General features: G+C 45.0%; 1 protein-coding gene across 3 annotated transcripts in view; it reads left to right on the forward strand.

Moving 5' to 3' along the window:
• UBE4B (ubiquitination factor E4B) overlaps nt 1–25,011 on the forward strand; it is a 98,318-nt gene that overhangs the window by 43,045 nt on the left and 30,262 nt on the right. Inside the window, exons 4-12 of one of the 3 annotated variants that reach the window (XM_080658480.1) lie at nt 4,585–4,672; nt 5,714–5,858; nt 7,656–7,884; nt 8,329–8,745; nt 9,487–9,627; nt 16,298–16,439; nt 18,074–18,174; nt 19,258–19,372; nt 24,158–24,241. In XM_080658480.1, coding sequence (XP_080514606.1) covers nt 4,585–4,672; nt 5,714–5,858; nt 7,656–7,884; nt 8,329–8,745; nt 9,487–9,627; nt 16,298–16,439; nt 18,074–18,174; nt 19,258–19,372; nt 24,158–24,241 — 1,462 coding nt within the window. Of the gene's footprint in view, nt 1–3,209; nt 3,287–4,584; nt 4,673–5,713; nt 5,859–7,655; nt 7,885–8,328; nt 8,746–9,486; nt 9,628–16,297; nt 16,440–18,073; nt 18,175–19,257; nt 19,373–24,157; nt 24,242–25,011 lie in introns of all 3 variants that reach the window. The other 2 variants (XM_080658479.1, XM_080658478.1) reach the window with 2 other exon arrangements.

Raw genomic sequence — 25,011 nt, forward strand, 5'->3', positions numbered from 1 at the left:
CAACTATTGGATGTCTCAATGACGGCAGCCAGAGGATGTTGGAGTAACAGCATTGCATGCTGACAGGAAGTCTACTGGAAATTGTGTACCTTCGTGGAACGATCTTTCAAGAGCAAGGGTGAAATAAAGACACTTATAGATTAAAAACAACAAAACAACCTGATGGCCTGCCATTAAAAGACCCCCAACTTATTTTTTTTAAATATATTTTATTGATTTCAGAGAGGAAGGTAGAGGGAGAGATAGAAACATCAATGATGAAAGAGAATTATTGATCGGCTGCCTCCTGCATGTCCCCTACTGGGAATTGAGCCCACAACCGGGGCATATGCCCTTGACTGGAATCAAACACGGGACTCTTCAGTCCACAGGCTGATGCTCTATCCACTAAGCCAAACCAGCTAGGGCCCCCTAACATTTTTAACAGATGTAGTTAAGAAAGAAAATGATCTCAGGAATAATGTCTGACATGCAAGAAGGAAGGATGAGTGAAGAAAATAATAAACACTGATGGTATAAAGCAATAATAACAGTGTAGAAAAATCAGATAGGTCTACATTTAGCTGGCCAGCAGTAGGTCAGCCGTAAGCGGGGGCTGAGGCGGGGGGGAGGGGGGAAGTCATTGACCCAGGCAAGATCTAAAGTCCTTGTATACTTGAGAAAGGGGCAAAGGTACTGGCCAACTTTTTTTTTTTTTTAAGATACTGGCCAACTTCTAGATTTTGAGTTAAGAATACTTGATTAAATTTCAAGGGTAGCCACTAATAGAATGGAAATAGAGTATATCTTCCAAACCAGTAAAAGGAAAGTATGGAACCGTGGTGAGGAGGTGGGAGGGTGGAGTTAAGTCAATTCAAAGAAAGGGAAGGAAGAAACAAGTTTCTAAAAAGAGACAAATAGCACAAAATAAGATGGTCAAAAGAAATGAAAATATGTCAGCAATTACAGCAAATCACAGTGAAAAGGAATAGGTTGTATTGAAAACAAAACAGAACCCAGCTTTATCCCTGTTTGTAAAAGGAATATCTGAAATATTAGGTTAGAGAAATAAGGTTAAAAGAAAAAAAGGTATACCAGGCAAACAAAACAAAGTAAACAAAAGAAACTTGGGGTAAGCATATTAATGAAGTAGACTTTAAGGCACAAAGTATTACTAGAAGTAAGCACTATATAAAGACAAATGGTTTGTTTACGTGTGGGATTGAACAGTTATGAAAGGCTATATATTTAGTAATATAACAGCAATATGCAATAAAGCAAATATTGACAGAACTAGGAGAAACTGACACAGTCATAGTGGGAGTGTTTTAACAATAAATCATTTATCAATAGAGTAAAGAGAATGAATATGAGGAAGCATATGGACAAATTAAACAACGCAGCTGGCAAGCTTGATCCAGTGGAAAGATACAGAACTTTGCACTGTACAGTTGGAGAACGCACATTGTTTTCCTAATACTCACTGACCAAAACGTTTCAAGAGTCAGAATCATACAGGTCATGTTTTCTCACTAGCATTAGGTTTGATAATTAATATAGGGGGGGAAAACTTATTTATTTATTTTATAAGTATATTTTTATTGATTTCAGAGAGGAAGGGAGCGAGAGATAGAAACATCAATGATGAAAGAGACTCATTGATCAGCTGCCTCCTGCACGCCCCCTACCAGGGATCCAGCCCGCAACCTGGGCATGTGCCCTTGACTGGAATCACACCCAGGACCCTTAGATCCGCAGGCCAACCTTCTATCCACTGAGCCAAACCAGCTAGGGCAAAAAAACTTCTTTAAAAAAACCTTAAGACATTTGTAAATTTTAGAAATGGGGTATGCTTTTCTATACAGGTTAAAGAAGAAATCATAATGAAAGTATGTGGGACTGAACAGTAACAGATATTATAAGTCATGATCTGCATGTTGCAGCTAAAGTGGTCCCTAGAAGAAGATACTGTATAAAGCTATAACATATTAAAAAGGAAAGAAAGAATACAAGTAAATATTGGGACTAAGCACCCGTTGTTTGGAATGCTCTTCCCCTGGGCATGTGTGGGGTTAAGCTCTTTCATATTTTTGCTCATCTGGCATTTCTCGGTGAGGCTCACCCCATTTCAAGCAGAAAGCCCTGCACTCTCAGTTGCCTTTTCCCTGTTCCTTTTTCTTTAATTTTTCCATAGCTCTTATTATACTATGTGCTTTGCTTATTTATGTTTATTGTTTATTCTCTTTTTTAAAAAAATGTTTTTTTATTGATTTCAGAGAAGAAGGGAGAGGGCGAAGGAGAGAGATAGAATCATCAATGATGAGAGAGAATCATTGATCAGCTGCTTCCTGCACACCCCCTACTGGGGATGGAGCACGTAAACCCTGGCATGTGTCCTGACCAGGAAATGAACCATGACTCCTGGTTCATAGGTAGACGTTCAACCACTGAGCCACCAAGAGGCCAGGCTGTTTATTCTCTTTTGATCTCTAGATGGAATGTATGCTCCATGACACAGTGATTTATTTATTTAAAAAAAAATTTTTTTTGGTCTTTTTTGTTCATTGACATTTCAGACACCAAGCACAAGCCCTACATAGAATGGGCACTCAGTAATGTTTGTTATTGAAAGGGGGAATTCCATGAAAAACGTAAATATGCAAATGCAAATAAATTTGAAAAATTGGATAAAAATCAAATTCCTAGAAAAACATATTTCTCCCAAAATTGAATAAAAAAGAGAAGACCTGAATAATAATAAAAAAAACACATGAAATAAATTGAATCAGTATTTTAAAATTTTCAACAAAAGAACCCTGCTCATATAATTTTATAGCTTAATGTGATAAGATTTAATACAATATAATATGATCAACTTCAGTTTATGTCAGGAATCCAAGGGTGCTTTAATGTTACAAAATCTATAAATATTATTCACCATATTATAAAAGAGAGAAGCCATTGCAAATTTTGCTAAACTTCAACACAATTGATGATAAAAATTTTAACAAACAGGGTACAGAAAGGTGCGTCCTTAAACCGACAGTAGCAGAGATAGAGTTAACAAAATAATCATATCGTCCCCTGCATTTCCAGTCTCCTTTGCAGCTAGATTGGGGTCAAGTGACTAGTTCTGTCCCATAGACTGTGAGTGGAAGTGACATGTGTCACTTTTAGGAAAGGCAGTTGAGCCGATGTTCCTCCTCCGTCCCTCTCTTCTCTTGCTCCAGTGACCTGGGAGGCTGAGTATTGCAGATGGCATAGATTAAAGATGAAGTAAGGATGCTTCACTCTCACCAGACTTGGCGTAAGCAAGAAATAAACCCTTAATAGTGTTAAGCCTCTAAGATTTCAGAGTATATGTGTTACCACAGCATAGCCTATCTTATTCTGACTAATATAAAGAACATCTACCAGAAAATCACAGCGCTCTCGTTTTCAGTAGTGAGGAGTTAGAAACATTCTTTTTAGAAGCAGTAACAAGAACAAGAATGGCTGTTATTTCTGCTGCTCTTCACCCTGGGGATCCTACCCCGGGTAGTGAGCAAGTAGGGATTGGAGTGGAAGAAACAAAACACTTATTATTCAAAGATAAAATGGTTATCTACCTAGTGAGCCCTACGCCTAAGGAAAGTGGCTTAAAATAGATCTATCTCCAAAATCAGTTACATTGCTGTGTACTAGCAACAACAAAAAAGGAGAAAACTTAATTTTTAAAAAGGTACCATTCATAATTTCATTAAAAAATATATGGTACATAGGTAAAAATTGAGCAAAAGAAGTGAAAGACTTGTGGAGAAAATTATAAAAGTTTATCGAAAGACCTTAATGAAAGCCTAAATACTTGGAGAGAGAGACCATAGGTAGACTCAGTAACAGAATGATGCCATTTCTCCTCACTTTGATCTCTGGAGTCAGTGAAATTCTAGTCAAAATCCTAACAGAATATTTAAGGAACCTGGCAAGCTCATTCTTAGTTATGTGTGCAAAAGCAAAGGGCCAGGAATGGTCAAGACTCGGCTGAAGTAGAAGAACCAGGTGGAGACGTTGACCCAGCAGGTGTTAAGACTCAGTGTGAAGTGTTAGCAAGATAGCGTGGTATTGGCTCAGGGACAAACAGATTGTCTAATGGAATAGAAACCAGTGTCCAGAAACAGGCCCACACATATACTACATAATAGGACATATGAACAGGTGACTTCATATTAGTGGAAAAATGATGGTCTTGTCAATAAGTGATCCTGGGACACTTACTTATTTAATGTGGGGGAAAATACTATATATTCTTAACAAGATTTTATAATCAGGCTCTGAATGATTGTATATAGCTTACCATAATATGTGTAGAAAATACGTTCTATTTTTTTGAAAGTGAGCCTAAGAAAATGACAACTTGGGAAAAATATTAAAATTATGATAGAATGTTTATATCTTACTATATGAAGAGAGCTCTTTAAAGAATTAATAGGAAAAAAAAGGACGAACCTTTATTATTTCGCTTTCCTGACTGATTTGATTGATATTTAAAAATTTCCTCAGCCAGAGGCTGGGACATTGGGTGGATTTATGAAAGGTAAAAGACTTATTTGTCTTTTGTACTTAAAGCATGTCCCAGGTGGATGTGGATTCAGGAATTGAAAATATGGAAGTGGATGAAAATGATCGAAGAGAAAAAAGGAGCCTCAGCGACAAGGTTGGTAAGAGGAAGCCTTGCTTCTGTTGGTAGTACAGGTGACACGGCACAGGGAAACAGCGCTCACGTCTTGTATCTGCGGAGTCTGTTAGAGTGGGCCACCCAGTCAGCAGGTCCTGGTCAGGTGATTGGTTTTTTATTTTGAGGAAAAGTGGGTAGCCCCGCCTGCCCTTACTAATGGAAGTATAGCTCAGACTTTTAAAAAAATAAATATTTTTATTGATTTCAGAGAGGAAGGGAGAGGGAGAGAGAGAAACATCAATGATGAGAGAGAATCATTGATGGGTTGCCTCCTGCACTCCCCCATTGGGGAATCAAGCCCGAAGCCCAGGCATGTGCCCTGACCAGAATCAACCTTGACCTCCTAGTTCATAGGTCGGCACTCAGCCACTGAGCCACGCCAGCTGGCCTACCTCAGTCCTTTTAACTGATAAAATGCTTCCCTTATCTTTGTTTCAGGCCCATGTTTCCAACAGGAAATTTGGTTTGTAATAGGAATTCATTCAGAGCTAATTTGAATGTTTTCTGTTGGTGTTGGGCTTAAGCAAGTACATCATCACGTCTTTGGGACTATTCCAAGGAAAATGCCTGGAAATTGAGACAGTACTAGTATGTGGGACCCAGTAGCAAGAACAAACTTCTTGAAAACATGAGGTCTTCATATTCTGTTATTACCTGAGTTCAGTTTCTATATTTAGAAGAAAGGTGTTGTGGGTTTTTTGCTCTTTTTGGTGTGGTGTAGAACTGGTGTAGGTAATTGTGTCACTTTCTGTTCAGTAAGTTATTAGTGTTCAGCAACACGTGTTGATGATCGTTAGACGTTGGAGTGTAAGTAGTGTGATGCTTTATTTTGTATAGTTCTTTAGTGTTGTAAAAGGTGTAGCTCTAAAATCATAGTGATAGGTTTATCTTTCTCTGAATCAGTGGGTGAGTAGTTCTGTGCATTTCTGAAAGGAATTAGGTCAGGATTGTGTATTTCTATTGAAGTCTAACTCGGACCTCCCACCACTTGAAATTAACCCCCAAATCTTTCCTCACAAGGAGCCGTCGTCGGGTTCTGAAGTGTCTGAAGAGCAGGCCTTACAGCTGGTCTGTAAGATCTTTCGTGTCTCCTGGAAGGACCGGGACAGAGATGTCATCTTTCTTTCTTCTCTCTCTGCGCAATTTAAGCAGAACCCAAAAGAAGGTAGGACTCCAGCTCAGCTGTCCTATTGCAGGGTACTGTCCCTAAGGGAAAATGAGAACGTGAGGTCTTGCCCTTCCCTGCTATCGCGTCACTCTGTCCTGCTCTGGGTGGGGGTTTTGAATACGGGGGTACTTCTTGGTGAGGGCACTGATGTCTGGCCAATTTCCACTGATCTTCTCAATACATTTATTTTTTACTTTTACGATTCTCTGAAAGAAAACTACATAAATAAGTTAATAGTGTCCATTGTCTCAGGGTTGACGTTTTTTCCTTTGTAAAAAGAAGATGCTTAGAGCATTAGCACCTCTCACAAAGCAGGAGCATTCTGGGTAGTCTCCAGGGACCCTGCGAGAGGCGCTCTGTATGGCCTGTACCTGCCTTAAGGTCCTCCCAGCCTTTGTGGACAGTGGAGTAAATCTGCTGAATTCAGTTGCTTAGCAAGATTGGACATATTGATATTTTGCTGTGTTCCCAGTATTCTATTTTAAGAAGCTGCCCTACACCACACTTATAACGAAGTAATAAAACTCAGCATGGCAGCCATTTGGAATACAGAAGAGGTAGGGGAGGTGGGCAAGGGTGTTCTCTTGCACATCACAGCAATGCTGCTGGCAGGTTTGATGCATTCCCAGTGCCAAGAAGGGTGCCTTGCACTTAATCCCTCATTAGATGCATTTTATTTTTATTGATTTTAGAGGGGAAGGGAGAGGGATAGAAACATCAGTGATGAAAGAGAATCATTGATCGGCTGCTTCCTGCAAGTCCCACACTGGGGATCGAGCCCACAACCTGGGCATATGCCCTGACCGGTAATCGAACCCATGGCCTCTTGGTTCCTGGGTTGATGCTCAACTGCTGAGCCACACCAGCTGGGCTATAATTTTTAATAACTAAATCAGATAAGCCTTGCCTGCGTCAGAACTGTTATTTATGTAGTGATGTTTAAAATGTATGTAAAGACCTACATACAGGAAAGCAGTTGGGAGCTGCAGAGAGTGAGAAGGAAGCTAAGCAGTGGGAATCTGCTCCAAAAAGCCAGCCGGTGACTAGAAATCAGACCCTTCATAAAATACTTTGAACTTCGTGCTTGATAGTTTTACTGTGTGTAAAACATACAGGAGAACAGATATTAACCCAGTGCATTTCTAGTGTGATAAACTAACCTCTAGTTGGGAGTAACTTTTTTACAGTTAATACATGTCAGCAGTAACTCATTGACTGCACTCTAATAATTTTTTTTTAATGAGGTTTGTATTTTGGAATAATTCTAGATTTCTAGAACAGTGTTAGAGAGTATAGGGCAGGGGTGGGCAAACTTTTTGACTTGAGGGCCACAATGGGTTCTTAAACTGGACCGGAGGGCCGGAACCAAAGCATGGATGGAGTGTTTGTGTGAACTAATATAAATTCAAAGTAAAGGAGCGGAGGGGAGAGCAAGAGAACCCTCCGCTCTTTCGGCTCTGCGGGCCGGATAGAACAGCCGAACGGGCCGGATCCGGCCCGCGGGCCGTAGTTTGCCCACGGCTGGTATAGGGAGTTTCTGCATACACTTCCCCCAGTTCCCCCAACGTTAACATCTTACATAGCCACAGTAGACTTGTCAAAACCAAGACATTCCTGTTAACTGCACTTCAGACCTGATTTGGATTTCTCCATTTCTCCACTAATGTCTCTTTCCTGTTCCAGGTCCAGTCCAGGCCGGGGCACCACACTGCACCTCTGGTTCCCTTTGGCTTTTTCAAAGACTGTATTTGAAGAACCACGTGTAACCTCCCTTTTATTCTGCCTTTCCAACAGTGTTCTCTGATTTTAAGGACTTGATTGGCCAGATTTTAATGGAAGTGCTAATGATGTCCACTCAGACTCGAGATGAAAACCCATTCGCCAGCCTGACAGCCACATCACAGCCAATTGCCGCGGCAGCTCGGTCCCCCGACAGAAATCTCACACTAAATACTGGCTCGGGCCCCGGAACGAGCCCCATGTTCTGCAGCGTGGGCTCCTTCGGCGCCAGCTCTTTGTCTAGGTCAGTGTGGCTCTTTCTGCACGTTGGAGTGGTCGTGAGACGGCCACCAGTGGGTAGGAGCTGTGAGCGTTCTTTGGGGGCCTGTGCCTGTAGGTCACCGCAGGGTCCTGTTTGGGGCCTGGTTTGGTCACTGCAGGAGGTGCTGTCCTTTGCAGATGGGTCGCTCTGGCTTTCCATGGTTTGCCTTTTGGTAAATTAAAATTTAGAAATAAATATTTTACATTATTCTCTGGCAAGAGGGCTTTAAAATAGTGTAACTTCTAGACCTTTACAGCCAATAGGTGATTCTTATTTAGGTGTCTGAAAGATTTGTGTACTTGAATGCGTAGTGATGGGAAGTGTGACTATACTGTTCTTTAAAAGCTTGATATTTTCCATTTTAATTATTTATCTCAAGTGTTTCTTTCATTTTCTCTTCTTCCCTCCTCTTCTCCCCTAATCCAGCCTCTATGACTCTAGCCCCGCTCCCAGCGCGAGCTTCTGGAGCTCTGTGCCGGCGATGAGCCTGCCTTTTGCCTCCCCCTCTGGGCCAGCCAGCCACGTGGCTGTGCCTTCCATCTCCCTCAGTGCTCATGGCTCGGCCCCCGGGACTGCGGCGGGCAGCCAGCCGCCATCGCCATCGCCGCGGTATCGCCCCTACACTGTCACCCACCCCGGGGGGACGTCCATCTCTCCTACCCCGAGGTCCCCAGGCATCTCCGTTCTGTCTAGCTCACCGAGCCTCCCCGCCCTCGCTAGTAGCCCTCAAGCAGTGCCGGCCAGCTCTTCCCGACAGAGGGCCACCAGCGCGGGGCCAGCTTTCCTGCCCGCCTCACCCAGTGCCCTGAGCAGACGCCCCTCCTCCCTAAGGACCTCTCCTAGGTATTTATGCAGCAGGAGAGCCGGCGCCGTGTGTGCAGTGCAGGGAAACAGGCTAACACGTTTGGAAGGACTGCTGTGTGACACTGACCGCAGCTACGTGGGTTTTCTGTTTGGGTTACTAACCGTGTGTCTGACTAGTTCGGCAGGCTCGTGCCCTGACTGCATGCTTCTGCCCGGCTTTGGTAACACCAGAAAGCACGGTGGCTCTGTTGTGGGCACCTTTGTTCCCTACCTCCCCCTTCCCTGTTCTCTGTCCTGCAAAAAAAAAAAAAAAAAAAATGTAAGGAAGAAAAAGTAACTTAGTTTTTAAAGTTCAATTCACATGTCACTCCTCATTAGAGATGAATTTCAGAGACTGTAGGCAGTTTGGATTGGAGAGTTGGGGATCACAGAACCACTTTGTGACTTTTCTACTATTGACAGTTACAGCTGAAATAAAGTCAGACCAAGCGGTGGTGGGGCAGAGCTGGGCCTGGTGTCCCTTAGCGCTGGTCACTGGCCTGGGCCAGCGTTCGTGCCTGGACTCTGATTCCAGCTCCTAGACAGAGGTGGTCCCAGAATTCCATTACCCAGGGCCCCTCTCACAGGTCCCTGTGCACCTCTGGAGCTCAGGTGAATTACTTGCCTGCATGTCAGTAGAGAAAACTTCCGGCATAAGATGTCATTAACCGGACAGCAAACGCTTTGTCCCTCTTGTTTTTCCTTTGCTCCTGATCACCTTTTCTGCTTTTGTTGTGGTAGTATGTACGGCAGTCCTTTCTCCTTCCTCTTCCTCGCGCTTTCTGGGGACAGTAGTGATGATGATGAAGAAGAAGAAGATGATGGTGATGATGAAGGTGTTGGTGGTGGTGATGAGTTTTCTTGTGTCCAGTTTGGGTCCAGGTATCAGGAATGGAGTTTTACCCCTGCATGTGCATAGGTGCTTAGGAACTAACTTCCGTAAGCCCTGGGCAGGGTGCTTTGAATCCCAGCAGCATAGGGTCAGGCGCGCCCACTGGAGAGTGAAGATGTGAGCAGTTGCATGTACTGAAATGCTCGGACCCTCTCGTGGGGTAAAGGGCACATAGGAAATGTCCATAGTTGTTGCCTGGTAAGTTTGAAGAAAAGTTACATACCATCATTTGTCAAAAACGTGAATAACAGAGTAGAGATGAGTCACCGTTAACTTCACCCACCCTAAGCTCTACACATGAAGAACCCTTCACTTAACCTGTTGCGAGGATATTCTTGTGAGCTAGCAGATGTAGCACATGTGCTCTGTGAGGCATGTTTTCCTGCGTTCAGCTGCATGGATGACTGCTCTTTAGGAATGGCAGAGGTGCTGGCGTGTGTGCGTGTGCGCGCTTGCGTGTGTGCCGCCCTGGCTCAGTCTGGGCAATCGGTTGGTGAGCATACGGGGTCATACTTCCAGTGTAATTGTGAATCTGCTTTCATGTCTAACCTTGCTTTCACCGAGCGCCTCCCTGACCTCAGTGAAGCTAGACTCTGCTTGTTTATTTTTTAAAAAAAATACGTTTTCATTGATATTTAGAGAGAGAGGAAGGGAGAGGGATAGAGAGATAGAAACATCAATGAGAGGAACATCATTGAACAGCTGCCTCCTGCAAGGCCCGTACTGGGGATCAAGCCTATAATCTAGGCATGTGCCCTGACCATGACCTCTTGGTTCCTGAGCCGACCCTCAACCCCTGAGCCAAACCCGCTGGGCTAGCTCCTGCTTGTTTAGACGGCCTTTGGAATGGCAGCAGCGGCCAAACTCAGTTCAGTAATATCGCTGAGGGTTCACTCCTGAAGAAGGCTACTTAGGTTGTCCAGGTGACTTTGAAAAAGAAAATTCAATAGCCCCGTCTTTCTAACACTCTGACTCATTGTCTTACCATTTTGCTCTTAAATTGAAGTTTCCTCTGGGCTGAGTTGGTATCTGTGCCCAACACTGTTCAGAAATAACCCCAGGCTATCAATAGAGCCGGCAGTAGGAGTAGGCACACTTCATTACCTCTGACAGTGTGCAGAGGACTGAGTATATACAGAGAGAGGAACGTCGCCCAAGGTTGACTGCTGACTCAGGAAGGTGGATGTTTGTGTTAGCTTGAACATTATACCGCTCTTTCTCGAGTAAATTTCCCAGCCGGAAAGGTGCCTTTTTCTTGTAGGAAAATTCTGTTGCATGATCATAATTATGCAGCAGGTATCCTTGTTAGGAATCAATTTCCATGCATGCTAAGTGTTTTGTTAGCTGTTTGTGAATTATCTGTGGGAGAATTCCCTCTCCCTGGCCTATTTAATTCCAGCTTTCTCTAACAAAGATATCAGATGGTGTGCTGCTGTCACTAACACCTGTCTTTCTGGACTTACAACATCGCAGCCTTGTCTCAGATCTAGATCCTACAGCTACCAGGAGAAGTAAAACTCGGGGGTTGTGTAATAATAGCTGCGCATACTCACTGAGCATCACGTGCCAGCCACTGTCAGTGCTGCACTCATTACCACCCTAATCCGCCCAGCAGCCCTCCTTCCTCACTGTGAGAACTGGGCCATCGGGAGGGAGGCGAGTCACGTGACGAGGCCGTGCAGAGTCTGGGTCAGAGCCCCCGGGCTGCCTCTGGCGTGTCCATCTTCGTCCAATAGGGCTGTGTTGTTCTCGTTCCTTACTGGTTCTTTTGCTGCCAAGAGCATCTACTCTGTTCTGCGCAAGAACATTTGACTCTGTAATTACAGAATCCCATCCCAGTCAGCAGGCACGCCCTTTGCTGGCTGTCAAAATGAAGTCGGATCTATCCAGATTTATAGGTTCCGAATAGACATCAAAAAGAATATAAAAGGATGGGTAAAAAGACATAGCTGATTAAACAGATAGAGAGGAACTTGAGAATGCTGGTAGGGCCAGAATCAGGAAGAAGCAGCCAGACCTTGTTAATGAAGCACTCAGCAAATGGTTTTTTCCTTTTCCCCTCTCTGGTTGATCATCTCAGAGTTTTACTTCCTTTGAAGGAAGATTTGAACACCCACTTCTTACCTGTAAGATTAAGGTGAGGAAGGAATCGGCAGGGCTTATATCCGGCCCCCTCCGGGTGTCCCGTGGAGTCGATGTCATGCAAATCTTTTTGGAAGTAGTCTGGACATACGTTCCTATGTTCCTATCTTCATTGCTTAGAGTGGCGGTGCTCAGGGTTAATTTAAGGAGGTAGGACCATTCCTTCTGCAGTGTCATGTAGTGGGGAGAGCTGTGTGAATTATAAGGAACCACTTCTCCCAGGAGTGGAAATGCGTGAGGTGAGAGAATTGTCTTGTGATAAAGATAACGTAGGAGTTATTCCGAGGAAAGTTTTTCTCATTGTTTCCTAGGAAGTGGATGACTAGAAAGAAATATTCCGGTTTTTGTTTTTTTACTGCTTAGATATTGCAATGAAGCAGATCAAATCTTGAAAGTCATGAGCCTCTGAACAGGAAGAGAAAAATGACAAGATAGTGAAAATGGACGTTTATTCTGATTTGTGCTGGCCATCACTACTTGGAGATAAAACACGGAAATAGTCTAAAAGAGATCATTCTTCTCCGTCAGTCCCAAAACCTTCCAGTGACTTCCCTCCTCACTTAGACTAAAACCCAAAGCCTCTCACCCTGGCCTGCAAGACCGCGCAGCTCGCGTGCACACACGTGCACAAATGCGCACATACAACACACACCCCCCCCCCCACGCCTCCCGCCTCCCTCCTCCAGCTTGTACACTCCATCCTGCTCTTGAACTCACTCAGCACATCTCCCCCTGCCGTAGGCCTTCGCACTTGGCCGGCTGCCCAACTCCCTCAGGTCTGTGTGTAAATGCCATCTTACCAGACTCTGTCCCTGACCCTGTTGTATTAGACGTATAAAACACGCACACGTCCCGCCCCGCTCTGCTCCCCATCCTCGGCTTCTTTCCCCCAGAGCTCTGCTGTATGCAGTCCTTTTTGAGCATCTCTTCTGGAACGTAGGTGCCCTAGGAACAGGCGTGCAGCTGTCTGACTCAGCGTGTGACCCCAGGACCCGCGGCAGGGCCTGGAAGCAGCAGGCTCACTGCTTCCCTTGTTACCGAGTGTGCATCGCTTAAAGCTACACCGTTCTGATTTTATGCTGCATTGAGAAGATATGAAATTGCAGGACCTGCGTGCAAAAAAAAAAAAAAAGGAAAGGAAAGAAAATAGGAGGGTGATTGTTCCCCTTGTAGAACAGAAACTGCAATGGAATCTTTTTAAGAAACACGTTTTTAAAATTGGGTTTAGTTTGCACAGATATGAAGCATGTGTAATATCCCCAGGAATATTTCCAGTGTGTTTTCAGAAGGATTCAGGTATTATGTGAAGTAATTACATTAACTAGGACTGATGCAGTTTCAGAAAATGGTTCATATGTTTTCCCAGAGATACTTTTAGGACTTACATATGACACATTCCCAATGTCACATTTCATATGTCAGCAGTTATAAAACCATCATGGATTGTAACAGCATTTTTAGGAAAAAAAAACACAAAATATTTAAAACATTTGAAGGGTTTATTGATAGCACGGATTGGTGCATATAAGCTATCCATCACGTTCTCCTTTGGTATCCGTCATTCAGAATTTGAGTCCAACTCTTCGACTTTGAATCCACAGCTCCTTGTAAGTAACTTTTGACCTTTGACGCGTATGCATAGCGAGGGTTGGCTGGACTGGCTGGTTTTCATACTTGTGATCATGGTCTGCTTTGGCGCCTTTAGGGTTAAACTTTCACTTTTTAAAAAAATATATTTTATTGATTTTTTACAGAGAGGAAGGAAGAGGGATAGAGAGTTAGAAACATCGATGAGAGAGAAACATCGATCATCAGCTGCCTCCTGCACACCTCCCACTGGGGATGTGCCCACAACCAAGTTATGTGCCCTTGACCAGAATCGAACCCGGGACCCCCCAGTCCGCAGGCCGACGCTCTATCCACTGAGCCAAACCGGTTTTGGCTAAACTTTCACTTTTGAGGCATACTGACCAACACTGGTGTTTACTCTACAAGTCCTATTTGGTTAAACCTTTTTTGTTTACTTCTTTTCTTCTTCTTCTTTTTTCTTTTTCTTTCTCTTCTCTTGAAATCAAATGGAAGTGTTGCTTAGTGCCTGACAGATGGTCACCAACAGACACCAAGCTCCTAGCTTTGAAACTCTAATACCTTCCCTTGCATTGCCTGGCCCCTGACAAGCGGGCTCTCCACGCATTGTCACTTTCCATGCCTTAGTGAAACATTTGTGACATATTTCAGTGGACTTTGAGGTGTTAAGGTTTAGTTACAGTGGGATGGGGGTGTGGGCTGAGAGTGGGACCTAGTGTCCGTGCATGAGCTGCCACCACCTGAGCATGCCGGTGTCACACAGGCGGTCCCATGCCTCGACTGACGCCTTGCTGCTGCCAAGGACCCACCAAACATCCAATAAATATAAGGTGCTTTCCGCTTCAGAAATGTAAAAATGGAGAAATATGGGCTTAGGGTCAAGGAAACGTATGGTTTTAAATTTCCTTTTTAAACATGAGGAGTCTCTGTTTCCATTGTCATTGTCAAGAGCTGCTCAAAGGAACGGTAACCTTAATGGTGCGTAGGCACAGCCTGTATTCGCACAGCTCATCCTGGGGACCTGTAGCCCTGCTGTAGCCCTGAGTGACTGACGTCAGAGGGGGAGGGGGGAGGGGTAGCAGGTGGTGGGAAGCTAAGGTGAACACAAACATCTCTTTTCCCCTTTCTACTTTCGGGGACTCAGCACACTTCTTACATTTGTGGGTGGGTTTTTCTGTTTTGTTCTTACGGGTTTTTTCCTGTGCTTTGTTACAGTACTCAGCTTTCTATTGTCAGGCCAGTGAACAGGTATCAGATCCTGCCCTTAATTCATGAAGCGTGCCCCAGAATTAACAGATAAGAAGACACAGAAATTCATTGTGTGTGTTTTTTCAGGGTTCCCATGCTGGCTGCCCATCTTTGTCCTGGCTTTGTCCGGGCGCTGAGTGGGAAGGCCTTGGCTGCCTGCCTCCCAGCCTTGACTCCTCCCTCCCTTCGCTATCACACCTGTAGTATGGCCTATAATGTAGGAATTCAAATTTACTGGAAGCTTTGGATGTAAAATGGCATTGTTTTCATTTAAATATATTTTATTAATATTTTACAGAGAGGAAGGGAGAGGGATAGAGAGCTAGAAACATCGATGAGAGAGAGACATCGATCAGCTGCCTCCTGCACACCTCCCACTGGGGATGTGCCCGCAACCAAGGTACATGCCCTTGACCGGAATCGAACCCGGGACCTTTCAGTCCGCAGGCCGACGCTCTATCCACTGAGCCAAACCGGTTTTGGCTGTTTTCATATTTTTGATTGAAATACTTTAATGTCATTTGAAGGTCAGTTATGTATATTTTTCTAAAATCTAAGATTGGTTATGTATATGTTCCCAAATCGGCTTTGTGTATCTACCCATCTTTGTACGTAACATATCGTTAATGTGTCAGTTCCTTTTGCTTTTTAGTTTCTAGCCTTTGTTGGCCCCACGTTGAAGTAGGAATGGGTCTCTCAGGTTCCTGATATTCTTCCCATCCTTTATCATCTTTCACATGTAACTTTTTCGGTAAGCTTACGTTTTCTCATTTCATTTCAAAATTCCTGGCCTCTTCCTATGCCATGACTAATCTGTCTCCTTCTGTGCAAATCAAATCAATCGGTGAGTTAACATCAGATTCGGCATTTGACCTAATGATCTTAATTGGAGTTCTCTCACACCTAACCCTGTGGCGATGTTTGGCTTTGGCCTCAGAGGACAGTTATACTGATGATAACAATGCCTCACGCAGTATCCTGCTTTAGTCTACAAAGCACTTCACGTGATTTTATGTAACCCTCGCTGCGCATAAGATGAGGTTTGGGTTCAAGTAACAGGTCAGCTGTAGGGCTGGGAAGAGACCCCCAAGTTAGGACTCCTCGAGCAAAGGTTTGGTTTTGTTCTTACTGTGCTGCGTTGCCTTTTTCACTGACAGCTTTGGAAAATTTGTATTGATAACAAACGTTTTCATGCCTCCTAACTGGACAGTTTTCCTAAGCTCTGGCCCTGTTGCCAGATGCTAGATGAAGGCTTTGAGGCCCATGCTAGGAGTTAGGAGGAGGAGGGGTGTTTTGTTATCCCGACAGTGAGAGCTTAGGGTGCTCTAACCCCACGTCTGCCCGAGCGATGCTGCCCGCTTGGCTTAGGTACGTGTGGCATCCCTTCCAATGTCTCGCCGTCCTTAGGCTCCTGGTTTTGTAAGTTGCCATTCCCAACAAGATTAGATGTTGGGTTTCTGGTCAGACTTCCTAGTCAAAATAAGATGTTTACTAGAAATGACTGTGGTTGGCCTTGGAGCAGGGGGATGAGCGGTCAGTCAGCTCCAGCCTTGGCTGCATGGGGCCTGCGCTCTGGCCCGGGGCAGGGGTCCCAGCAGGCTTTCTACTGCAGAAGTGCAGACTGTCTAACACAGGGCACCGAGAAGAGGTACGAACCATCACTTTCTCTTCTCTTCTTCAAAGTTTTGGAGCCTGTGGTGGGGCAAGTTCTTGGGATTCCTACAGTGACCATTTCGCCATTGAGACCTGCAAAGAGACAGACATGCTGAACTACCTCATCGAGTGCTTTGACCGAGTTGGAATTGAGGAAAAAAAAGCACCAAAGGTAATAAGAAATAGATTCACCTAAAAGAGCCCACAAAAGCCTGGTCATTTGCTTGATAAATAATGGTTTCCACCCCCTAATTAGCATTCACTTATTTATTCATGAAGTGGTTATTGAGCACGTACTACGTGCCAGGCGCTATCCCAGGATCTTGGGGTTTGAGCAGAAGAGATGAAGGTCCCTGCCCACATAGAACTCACATCCTAGTGGAGGGAAGAAGTGACAGGGCCAAGGGCCATTGCTATCAACAACTTTCATGGCCTTAGTAATTTCTGATAGGCTCTCATAATCATTAAAATAATAAACAACATTTATGTATCCCATAGACTGACTGGCGCTGTGCTTGGGCCTGCATTAGTTCAGATTCCTAGTTGTTCGGTTAGCACGGTGTAATCCAGTATAAGATGGGTACTACTTTTAATGTTATATGAATAAGCAAATGAACCTTGGTGAGATTAAGTAATTGTCCAGAATCACTTACATAAAAAATCGCAAAACTGCATTTAAACTCAGGAAGCTACACTTTTTCTCCTCTTTTGTGCTGACTTCATTATTATTTCACTAGTGGCCCAGTGCACGAAATTCGTGCACGGGGTGGGGGGGTGTTCCTCAGCCCGGCCTTCACCCTCTCCACAGGGCCTGCTCGCCCCCAACTGCCCCCCCGCTGCCAACCTGCTTGCCCCCAACTGCCCCCCCGCCAGCCTGCTCACCCCCAACGGCCCCCCTGCTGGCCTGCTCACCCTCACCTTCCCTCCCCACTGGCCTGCTCACCCCTATCTGCCCCCCTGTTGGCCTGCTCACTCCAAACTGCCCCCCCACTGTCCTGATCACCTCCAACTGACCCCCACTGATGGCCTGCTCACCCCAAACTGGCCCCCTTGCTGGTCTGCTTATTCCCAATGGCCCTTGCTGTCCCATCCTGGCCTGATCAGCCCCTGGCGACCCAAGGTCCCAGCCCTTCCTTTTTTTCTTTTTCTTTTTTTTTTTTTCTTCAGCGCCTCCTTTAGCGGAGGCCAGGGCCAGCTGGAAGCAAGTATCTAGGATTTATTTATCTTCTATAATTGAAACTTTGTAGCCTTGAGCGGAGGCCAGGGCCAGCCAGGAAGCTTGGCTTCCTCCATCACTGGGGGCAACCGAAGCCTCCTGCTTGTTCCAGCTCCTTGGCCGGCCGCCATCTTGGTTGGGTTAATTTGCATACTTGCTCCTGATTGGCTGGTGGGCGTGACTTGGCATAGCAGAGTGATGGTTAATTTGCATGTTTCTCTTTTATTAGTGTAGATTTTATTCCTACTTCATTTTCTAGTTCTAGTTTTCCATTAGAAACTAATCTGGCTGTCCACCTGTTAGTTTCATATTTCTGCAGGGCCTCTGGCGTTTGTTGCTCTTAACCTTAGCAAAAGCAGAGCGAGTGGGCACATGTCTGAGATTCCTGAGTGGTCGCCTCAAGCCTCCACTTCTTTCTTCTCTAACTGTAGATTTCAGCAGAAGCAGTGTACTTGGGTGATACAGTTACTCTGGCTTGTTCAGTATGAATAAAGGAAGAACAAAGCGTGCCATTTTCTGGAGTTCCGTCTCTTCTGAATATTGTCAGTTTTCAGCAGTCTGGGGTTATTTTGTTTGTCTTTTCTTTTCAGATGTGCAGCCAGCCAGCGGTCAGCCAGCTTCTGAGCAACATCCGCTCACAGTGCATATCCCACACTGCGTTAGTACTGCAAGGCTCCCTCACCCAGCCCAGGTAGGAGAAACCGAGATGTGCTTGATGTTAGCAGGGGCAGTCTAGCCACTGCTCATCTTTAATTGGATAAAGCATAAACCAATAAGTAAAAGAGGTGAATATTTTTAAAAATATTTTTTATTGATTTCAGAGAGGCAGAGAGAGAGAGAGATAGAAACATCAATGATGAGAGAGAATTATTGATTGGCTGCCTCCTGCAGGCCCCTCTTAGGGGGATTGAGCCTGCAACCCGGGCATGTGCCCTAACTGGGAATTGAACTGTGACCTCCTGATTCACAGGTCTATGCTCAACCACTGAGCCACACCAGCCAGGGCTAATCTCTCAGTTTTTAGACAGAAAGGAATTTATTTATGATTAGAGGCTTGGTGCACGAAATTTGTGCATGGGGGCGGGGGGTGTCCCTCAGCCCAGCCTGTGCTCTCTTGCAATCTGGGACCCTTTGGGTAGGGTCCCTAGGCCTGGCCGGCCATCAGGGCCTATCAGGGTTTTCCTCCACCCCCCCCCCCCCCCCCCCCCGCTGCTGGCAGCTGGCCCTGCCCCTTCCGCTACCATGGCTTGCCATCTGTGCGGCCCTGCCCCTCCCCTGCCACCGGTCACCTCCCTCTGCGGGCGACAGGCGTGTGGTGCAATCGCTTGGCTGGCCTGGGCCTCCCATCCACTGCAGTGCCACCGGCCGGGTAGCCTGGGCCTTCCTCTTTGGGGCGATCGATTGCGGAGCCCCCTCATCGATTTGCCCACAGAGGGTGGCCTGGGTCTCCCTCTGCGGGGCGATCGTGGGGTGATGGCGGGGCCCCTCGACCAATTGCATCGTACCCGCCTTGACTGGCCTGGCGTCAGTGCGTGTCATAGCGTGGTTGTCCGGACGGTCGTTCTGCTGTTTGGTCATTCGGTCAATTTGCATATTACACTTTTATATAGATAGATAAGAAGGGTGATCTTTTACCTAAACGGCTGTGTAGAACATTTGGGAGATTTCACGTTTGACATTTGGCTGGCGGTTGCTGCTGACAGGGCCTTCCATGTGTTCTGAGTTCTGTGGTAGTTGGTTGGTCCATCGCAGTTATTGACTCTCCTGTCCACAGGTCCATGCAGCAGCCGTCCCTCCTGGTGCCGTACATGCTGTGTAGGAACCTCCCATACGGCTTCATTCAAGAGCTGGTGAGAACCACTCACCAGGATGAAGAAGTGTTCAAGCAGGTAAGGTTTCGGGAATTTGCTACCGAAACTTTCAGCTTAGGCATTTCTATGACGAAGCTGATTTTTAAATGCACATGTATTGAAACTCTGTTCCTGAATTTTATTATGCCTGTGTTATCTGCTCAGAAAGGAGACTTACCTGACATTCCTTTCTTCGGGAAATCAGGTTGACAGCTGCGTTGTTCAAATCATGTGCCATTTCAACTAATCAGTGAGGCAGGGATATTCTAAACAGGATTCGTGCTAAGAGCTTTGGGAAATAAGAAGAAATATAAGGGTGTGTCCCTGATTTTTAAGGAGCTTTTAACGCAGGAATACCAAGCGATGGCATCAGGCTCACATGCATATGCCTGATGAGCAGTGTTGACAGTTAGTTCTCTGTGTTTACAAAAAGGAGATTAATAAATTGATGACCAAATTAGGGCAGTGGCGGTTTACACACCACACAGAATCTTTGTCTTCCTACCAGTAATCTGGGGGTGATGTCTCATATCTTACTCATTACTTCATTCATTAACTGTTCATTCATTTTTGATATCTCATTGTGCAAAGTCAAGTGAAAATGCGGATATGCAATATTTAATAATAAAGCTTAATAATAATATTAACTAATAAGCTCAGGCTTGCAGAGTTTTTTAGCATTACCTTTGGTTGCTGCTTTATGGCTAGTCTTACAAAGGACGCACGTTGCCACAGCCACTTACAAGCTGCTTCCTACCCTTCGTGAAAGGATTTTTATGACATCTCTCAGTTTGTTGTATGATGATTTCTTTTGTGTATGACTAGGAAGAATAACAGAGGGAAGCTGTACTTGATATGATTCTTATTAATCTATTTTTATACTTAACTAGGGGCCCAATGCACAAATTCGTGCACCTTGAAAGGAACTGTGGGCCATGAGGCTGCTGTGGGCACAGGGGCGGGTCTCCGCCCATCCACTGTGCCCCTGCCTGGCCCTCCTGCCACGGCCCCTGGTCCCCTGTCTGCTGGCAGCCCCGCTCCCACGCGCTGACGGCGCTGCCCCCGCTTGCACCCGCTGACAGCGCGGAGTGATTGGGGCTGGCACCAGCAGCAGGTACGAGCAGGGCTGGTGCTTTCAGCGGGTGTGAGCGGCGGCTGCTGCCTTGATCGCCCGTCAGGAGCAGGGGGAGGTGGAGAAGCCCTAAGGGGTGATCGGGGCCAGCACTGGGAGCGGTGTCTCCAGCGCCGGCAGCAGGTGTGAGCACCAGGCAGGACCGTGGCACGCGGGAGCAAAGAATTTGTAGTAACCATCAGAGGCTTGCCCTGATGACAGCGACCAGCACCCCACCTTGGTCTGGTGCCCCCACTCACCTGCTCCACCATCCCGTTGCAGCCAACACCTGCCATGTTCCATGTGCACCCCCTGGTGGTCAGCGCACATCACAGAGACTGGTTGTTCATTTGTTTGGCTGTTCTGCCATTTGTTCTATTTGCGTAGGGTTTTATATATATAGATACTAGAGGCCTGGTGCACAAATTCATGCACGGGTGGGTCCAGCCGGCCCGCCCTGATGGGGGTGGAGAGGGTGCCGATCGGGGACTGGGGGGAGGGGCCATGGGTGGTTGGCTGGCCGTCCCCGTCCCCTGGTCGAACTCCCGGTCGAGGGGACAATTTGCATATTAGCCTTTTATTATATAAGAGGATTACTTATAGCTATTAATTTTTTAAATATATTTTTGTTGCCCTAACCGGTTTGGCTCAGTGGATAGAGCCTTGGCCTTCAGACTCAAGGGTCCCAGGTTTGATTCCGGTCAAGGGCATGTACCTTGGTTGCCGGCACATCCCCAGTAGGGGGTGTGCAGGAGGCAGCTGATTGATGTTTCTCTCTCATCGATGTTTCTAACTCTCCCTCTCCCTTCCTCTCTGTAAAAAATCAATAAAGTACATTTAAAAAACAACAATAATATATATATATATATATATATATATATATATACATATATATATATATATATATATTATTGATTTCATAGAGGAAGGGAGAGGGAGAGAGAGTTAGAAACATCAATTGTAATTATAAGAGAGAATCATTGGTCGGCTGCCTCCTGCCTGCCCCACACTGGGGACAGAGCCCGCAAGCCGAGCATGTGCCTTGACCAGGAATCGAACCATGGCCTCCTGGTTCATAGGTTGACGCCCAACCACTGAGCACACAGCCAGGCTATAGCTATTCAGTTTAATGTCTTTGAATTCTCATAAACTGTGTCTTTAAAATTCAGGAGTGAAACTCCCGGTTAGTGTTGTATACTCTGTCTGGATCCATCTGCTGCTTCTCTTATCTGATGGTCTCGTTGACATAGGGGAATAGTTAAGGCATCAGAGTGAGCTTTTCTTCCCTAGAATGATGAGTGAACACTGATGAAAATCAGTAACTGTCTTGAGAGGTTTAAGTGATACGTTGTGTTGTATGTATAACGTGCATTAACTAGAATACTTGTATTAAAAAAGACATCATTTGATCAGCTGAAAGGAGTATGTTGTGCCTGTTTTATTGCGCAGAGGCTATGAAATGACCTCTTTGTTTTTATACAATTGAGGTGATATTCACATAGCAAATGTACCCATTTTGGAGTGTACAGTCCAGTGGCATCTAGTATATTCACAATGTGTGCAACCACTGCTGACCTGCTTATTTTTAATCACAGGATTCTGATGCCTTTTCTGCCACTTAGTCCTAAACAAGGCTTGTCCTTAGGTATCACCACATGTCTTTTCTAGGAAGGATGAGTAAAACGGAGTTGCTAAACTGAAAAACAAGTTACCTTTCTGTCTTCTTTAAATTATTAAATCTTTTGACCGAAATGTAAATATTTGTGATATTCACAGATAAAAAAAAGATATCAGAAATAGTTGCTAGAATTTAAGCTTAGAGATGAACACCTATAGCATTTTTTATCACTGCTGGGAGCTATTTATATGAATAGAAGAGAATTATTAAAATATGTAAGTCACACAGATAGTATAACATCTGACTATTTGAAAAATATGCTTAGCAATATTGTCTGTTTGTTATAACGTACACTCTACTTACAAAAGAGGAAAGCTCTGTTAGAAAGAGTAATGATGTTTTACTTTATAGCATTCCTGAGAACGGTGCTCAGAGATTGCTTTAGATGACCAGTTAAGAAATTTGTTTTTGGTGATTCTGAAACTTCTGTTTGTTTGTTTTCTTGCTTGCAGTGTTGACGTTCCCCATCTAAGCACTTCCTCTCCATTTTTAGCTCTTATGCAAGCACATTACTTCTACCCTGATTGCTTATTTGCAAAACTAGAACGATTTCTTCCAGAGCTGTGTTGATACCTCAGGATGCTCTAAGGCCTGGGTAACCCAGGGCACCTTGCTGTAACACTGTGCTTCTTAAACGATGAAGGTGCTCAATACAGTGAAGGAGGTTAGTAGGAAAGGGAGTTCTCAGGTTTCCCAGTGGCTTCATAGAACACTCGCTTCTTCAACGTGTGGGCATTCCGATTGTTAGCCGTTGATTACAACTTTTTCTACTTCAATGGAATTGGAAGTATTGAATCCCTACCAAACCCCAGATGTGTTGATCAGTGAGTGCGTTGTGACATCCCAAGTCAGTTGTGCTGTGCTCACCTGGCAGTGTTCGTGTGCCCTGGCATTAGTGGTAAACGTGTGAAAGTACATGGGAGTGCCCTGCAGCTCTGACCTCAGGCTATTGCGTATGTGGAGGGAAGACGTTCTGATAAAGTGTTCTTTTTTTTTTTTTTTTAAATATATTTTATTGATTTTTTACAGAGAGGAAGGGAGAGGGATAGAGAGTTAGAAACATCGATGAGAGAGAAACATCAATCAATTGCCTCCTGCACACTCCCCACCGGGTATGTGCCTGCAACCAAGGTACATGCCCTTGACCGGAATCGAACCTGGGACCCTTGAGTCCGCAGGCCGACGCTCTATGCACTGAGCCAAACCGGTTAGGGGCTGATAAAGTGTTCTTTTTCAATTTTAACATTTACCAGCTATCTCTTTGTTCTACATATTTAAGGTTAATCCTATATAATAAAAGGTTAATATGCAAATTGTCCCCTGGGGAGTTTGACCGACCGGAGTTCGACCGATCACTGTGATGTGCACTGACCACCAGGGGATGGCACGGAACATAGGGAGGCCCCAGCCAGCAGCCGGAAGGCCCCGATGGGCCCTGATCGCCGGTCAGGCCTAGGGACCCTACCCGTGCATGAATTGCGTGCACCGGGCCTCTAGTGTAATAATAATATCCATTATTGGTCTGTTTTTCTTATTCTCTTCAAAATACAGGGAAGGATGGAAGGAATTAGATGGCGGTGGGAGGGTGGAAACAAAGAATTTCTTAACACCATTGATAGAGGTGAGAAGGTAGTAGAACATGTAGTCCAGTTTCTTTACAGATTATGGGTGCTTGGTGATCAGAAACGTGTTTGGAGCTGTGTAGAATTGAGCTGATTGAAGCAGGGACCTCTGGAGGGTCTATATCAGGCTCCAGATTCCTGAGTTTCTGTGGAAGCCCTGGGAGTCCTGCCAGGGTGTTAGGGTTCTCTGTGTCCTGTTGCTTCTGGAGAATTCGGCTGCATTACTTTGTGGCTGGGCGTAAAGGACAGCAGCACCCTGGCTGGGTCTGGACGCCCTTATATGCAAACAGCTTTTCCTTGGGGAGGCGGGAGACGCCTGTGCATGCAGATCCGCACTTTATTTACGATGCCTCCCGTTCTTAACTATTCTTCAATTTACATTTCTGATTTTGTTTTGTTTTGTTTTCTTACAGATCTTCATCCCCATTTTACAAGGCCTGGCGCTTGCTGCCAAAGAGTGCTCCCTTGATAGTGACTACTTTAAATACCCCCTCATGGTAAGGCTTCTTTCTTATAGCCCATCCAGTAGCTGTTTTCTTCCAGGTTATGTTAACCTGCACTTTTCTTTCAGGTCCACGGTCAACCGTGTTTTCCAATGTAAAACATGAAATCATTGTGTAGCCATGCAGAGTGTGTGGCGTGCAGTGGGATGCGTCAGCGAAGACAGTTAGCAGCCGGGTACCCATCCCACCCGTCGAGGCCTAGACAGTCAGTGATGCAGTCATTACAATGCCTCCCGCTCATTGGATAGCTTAGGAGAACAATCATTATTGGTGGTATCCTTCTGATTCTCCCAGCAGTGAGCATACCATATTATTTGGGATGAAATTTTGTTTAAAAAAAAATTACAAATGCAAATAAAAGGTTAGGCTATACTGAGAAAAGTATACAGCTTTATCATTTATTTGGCGACTTTGTACAGAAGGTCTGAGAGTAATTCTCTTGTTCACCTTCCATTTCCTGGGGCTGTACACTTCAAGCTTCACTTGAACATGGAAAACACGGATCTGCTTAGCTCTGGCAGGCTCTTAGCTCAGCGGAAATCGTGGACAAACATTTCGGCTAGATTCTCATGGAGGACCTTGACTGCGATAAAAATATTGGAACCAGAAACAAAATAATGGGCTCTTTTCTTCTCTGAATTTACTTCTTTGAAATTTTGGGAGAAAAGTGCTTTGAAGTACTACTGAGTATTTTTTATTCTAGAAATAGGAAGGGAAATATCAAAATAATTTATTAACTTTATATGTAAATACAGCCTTCCATA

This window comes from Plecotus auritus (assembly GCF_963455305.1).
Source record: "Plecotus auritus genome assembly, chromosome: 2".
NCBI classification, from domain to species: domain Eukaryota; kingdom Metazoa; phylum Chordata; class Mammalia; order Chiroptera; family Vespertilionidae; genus Plecotus; species Plecotus auritus.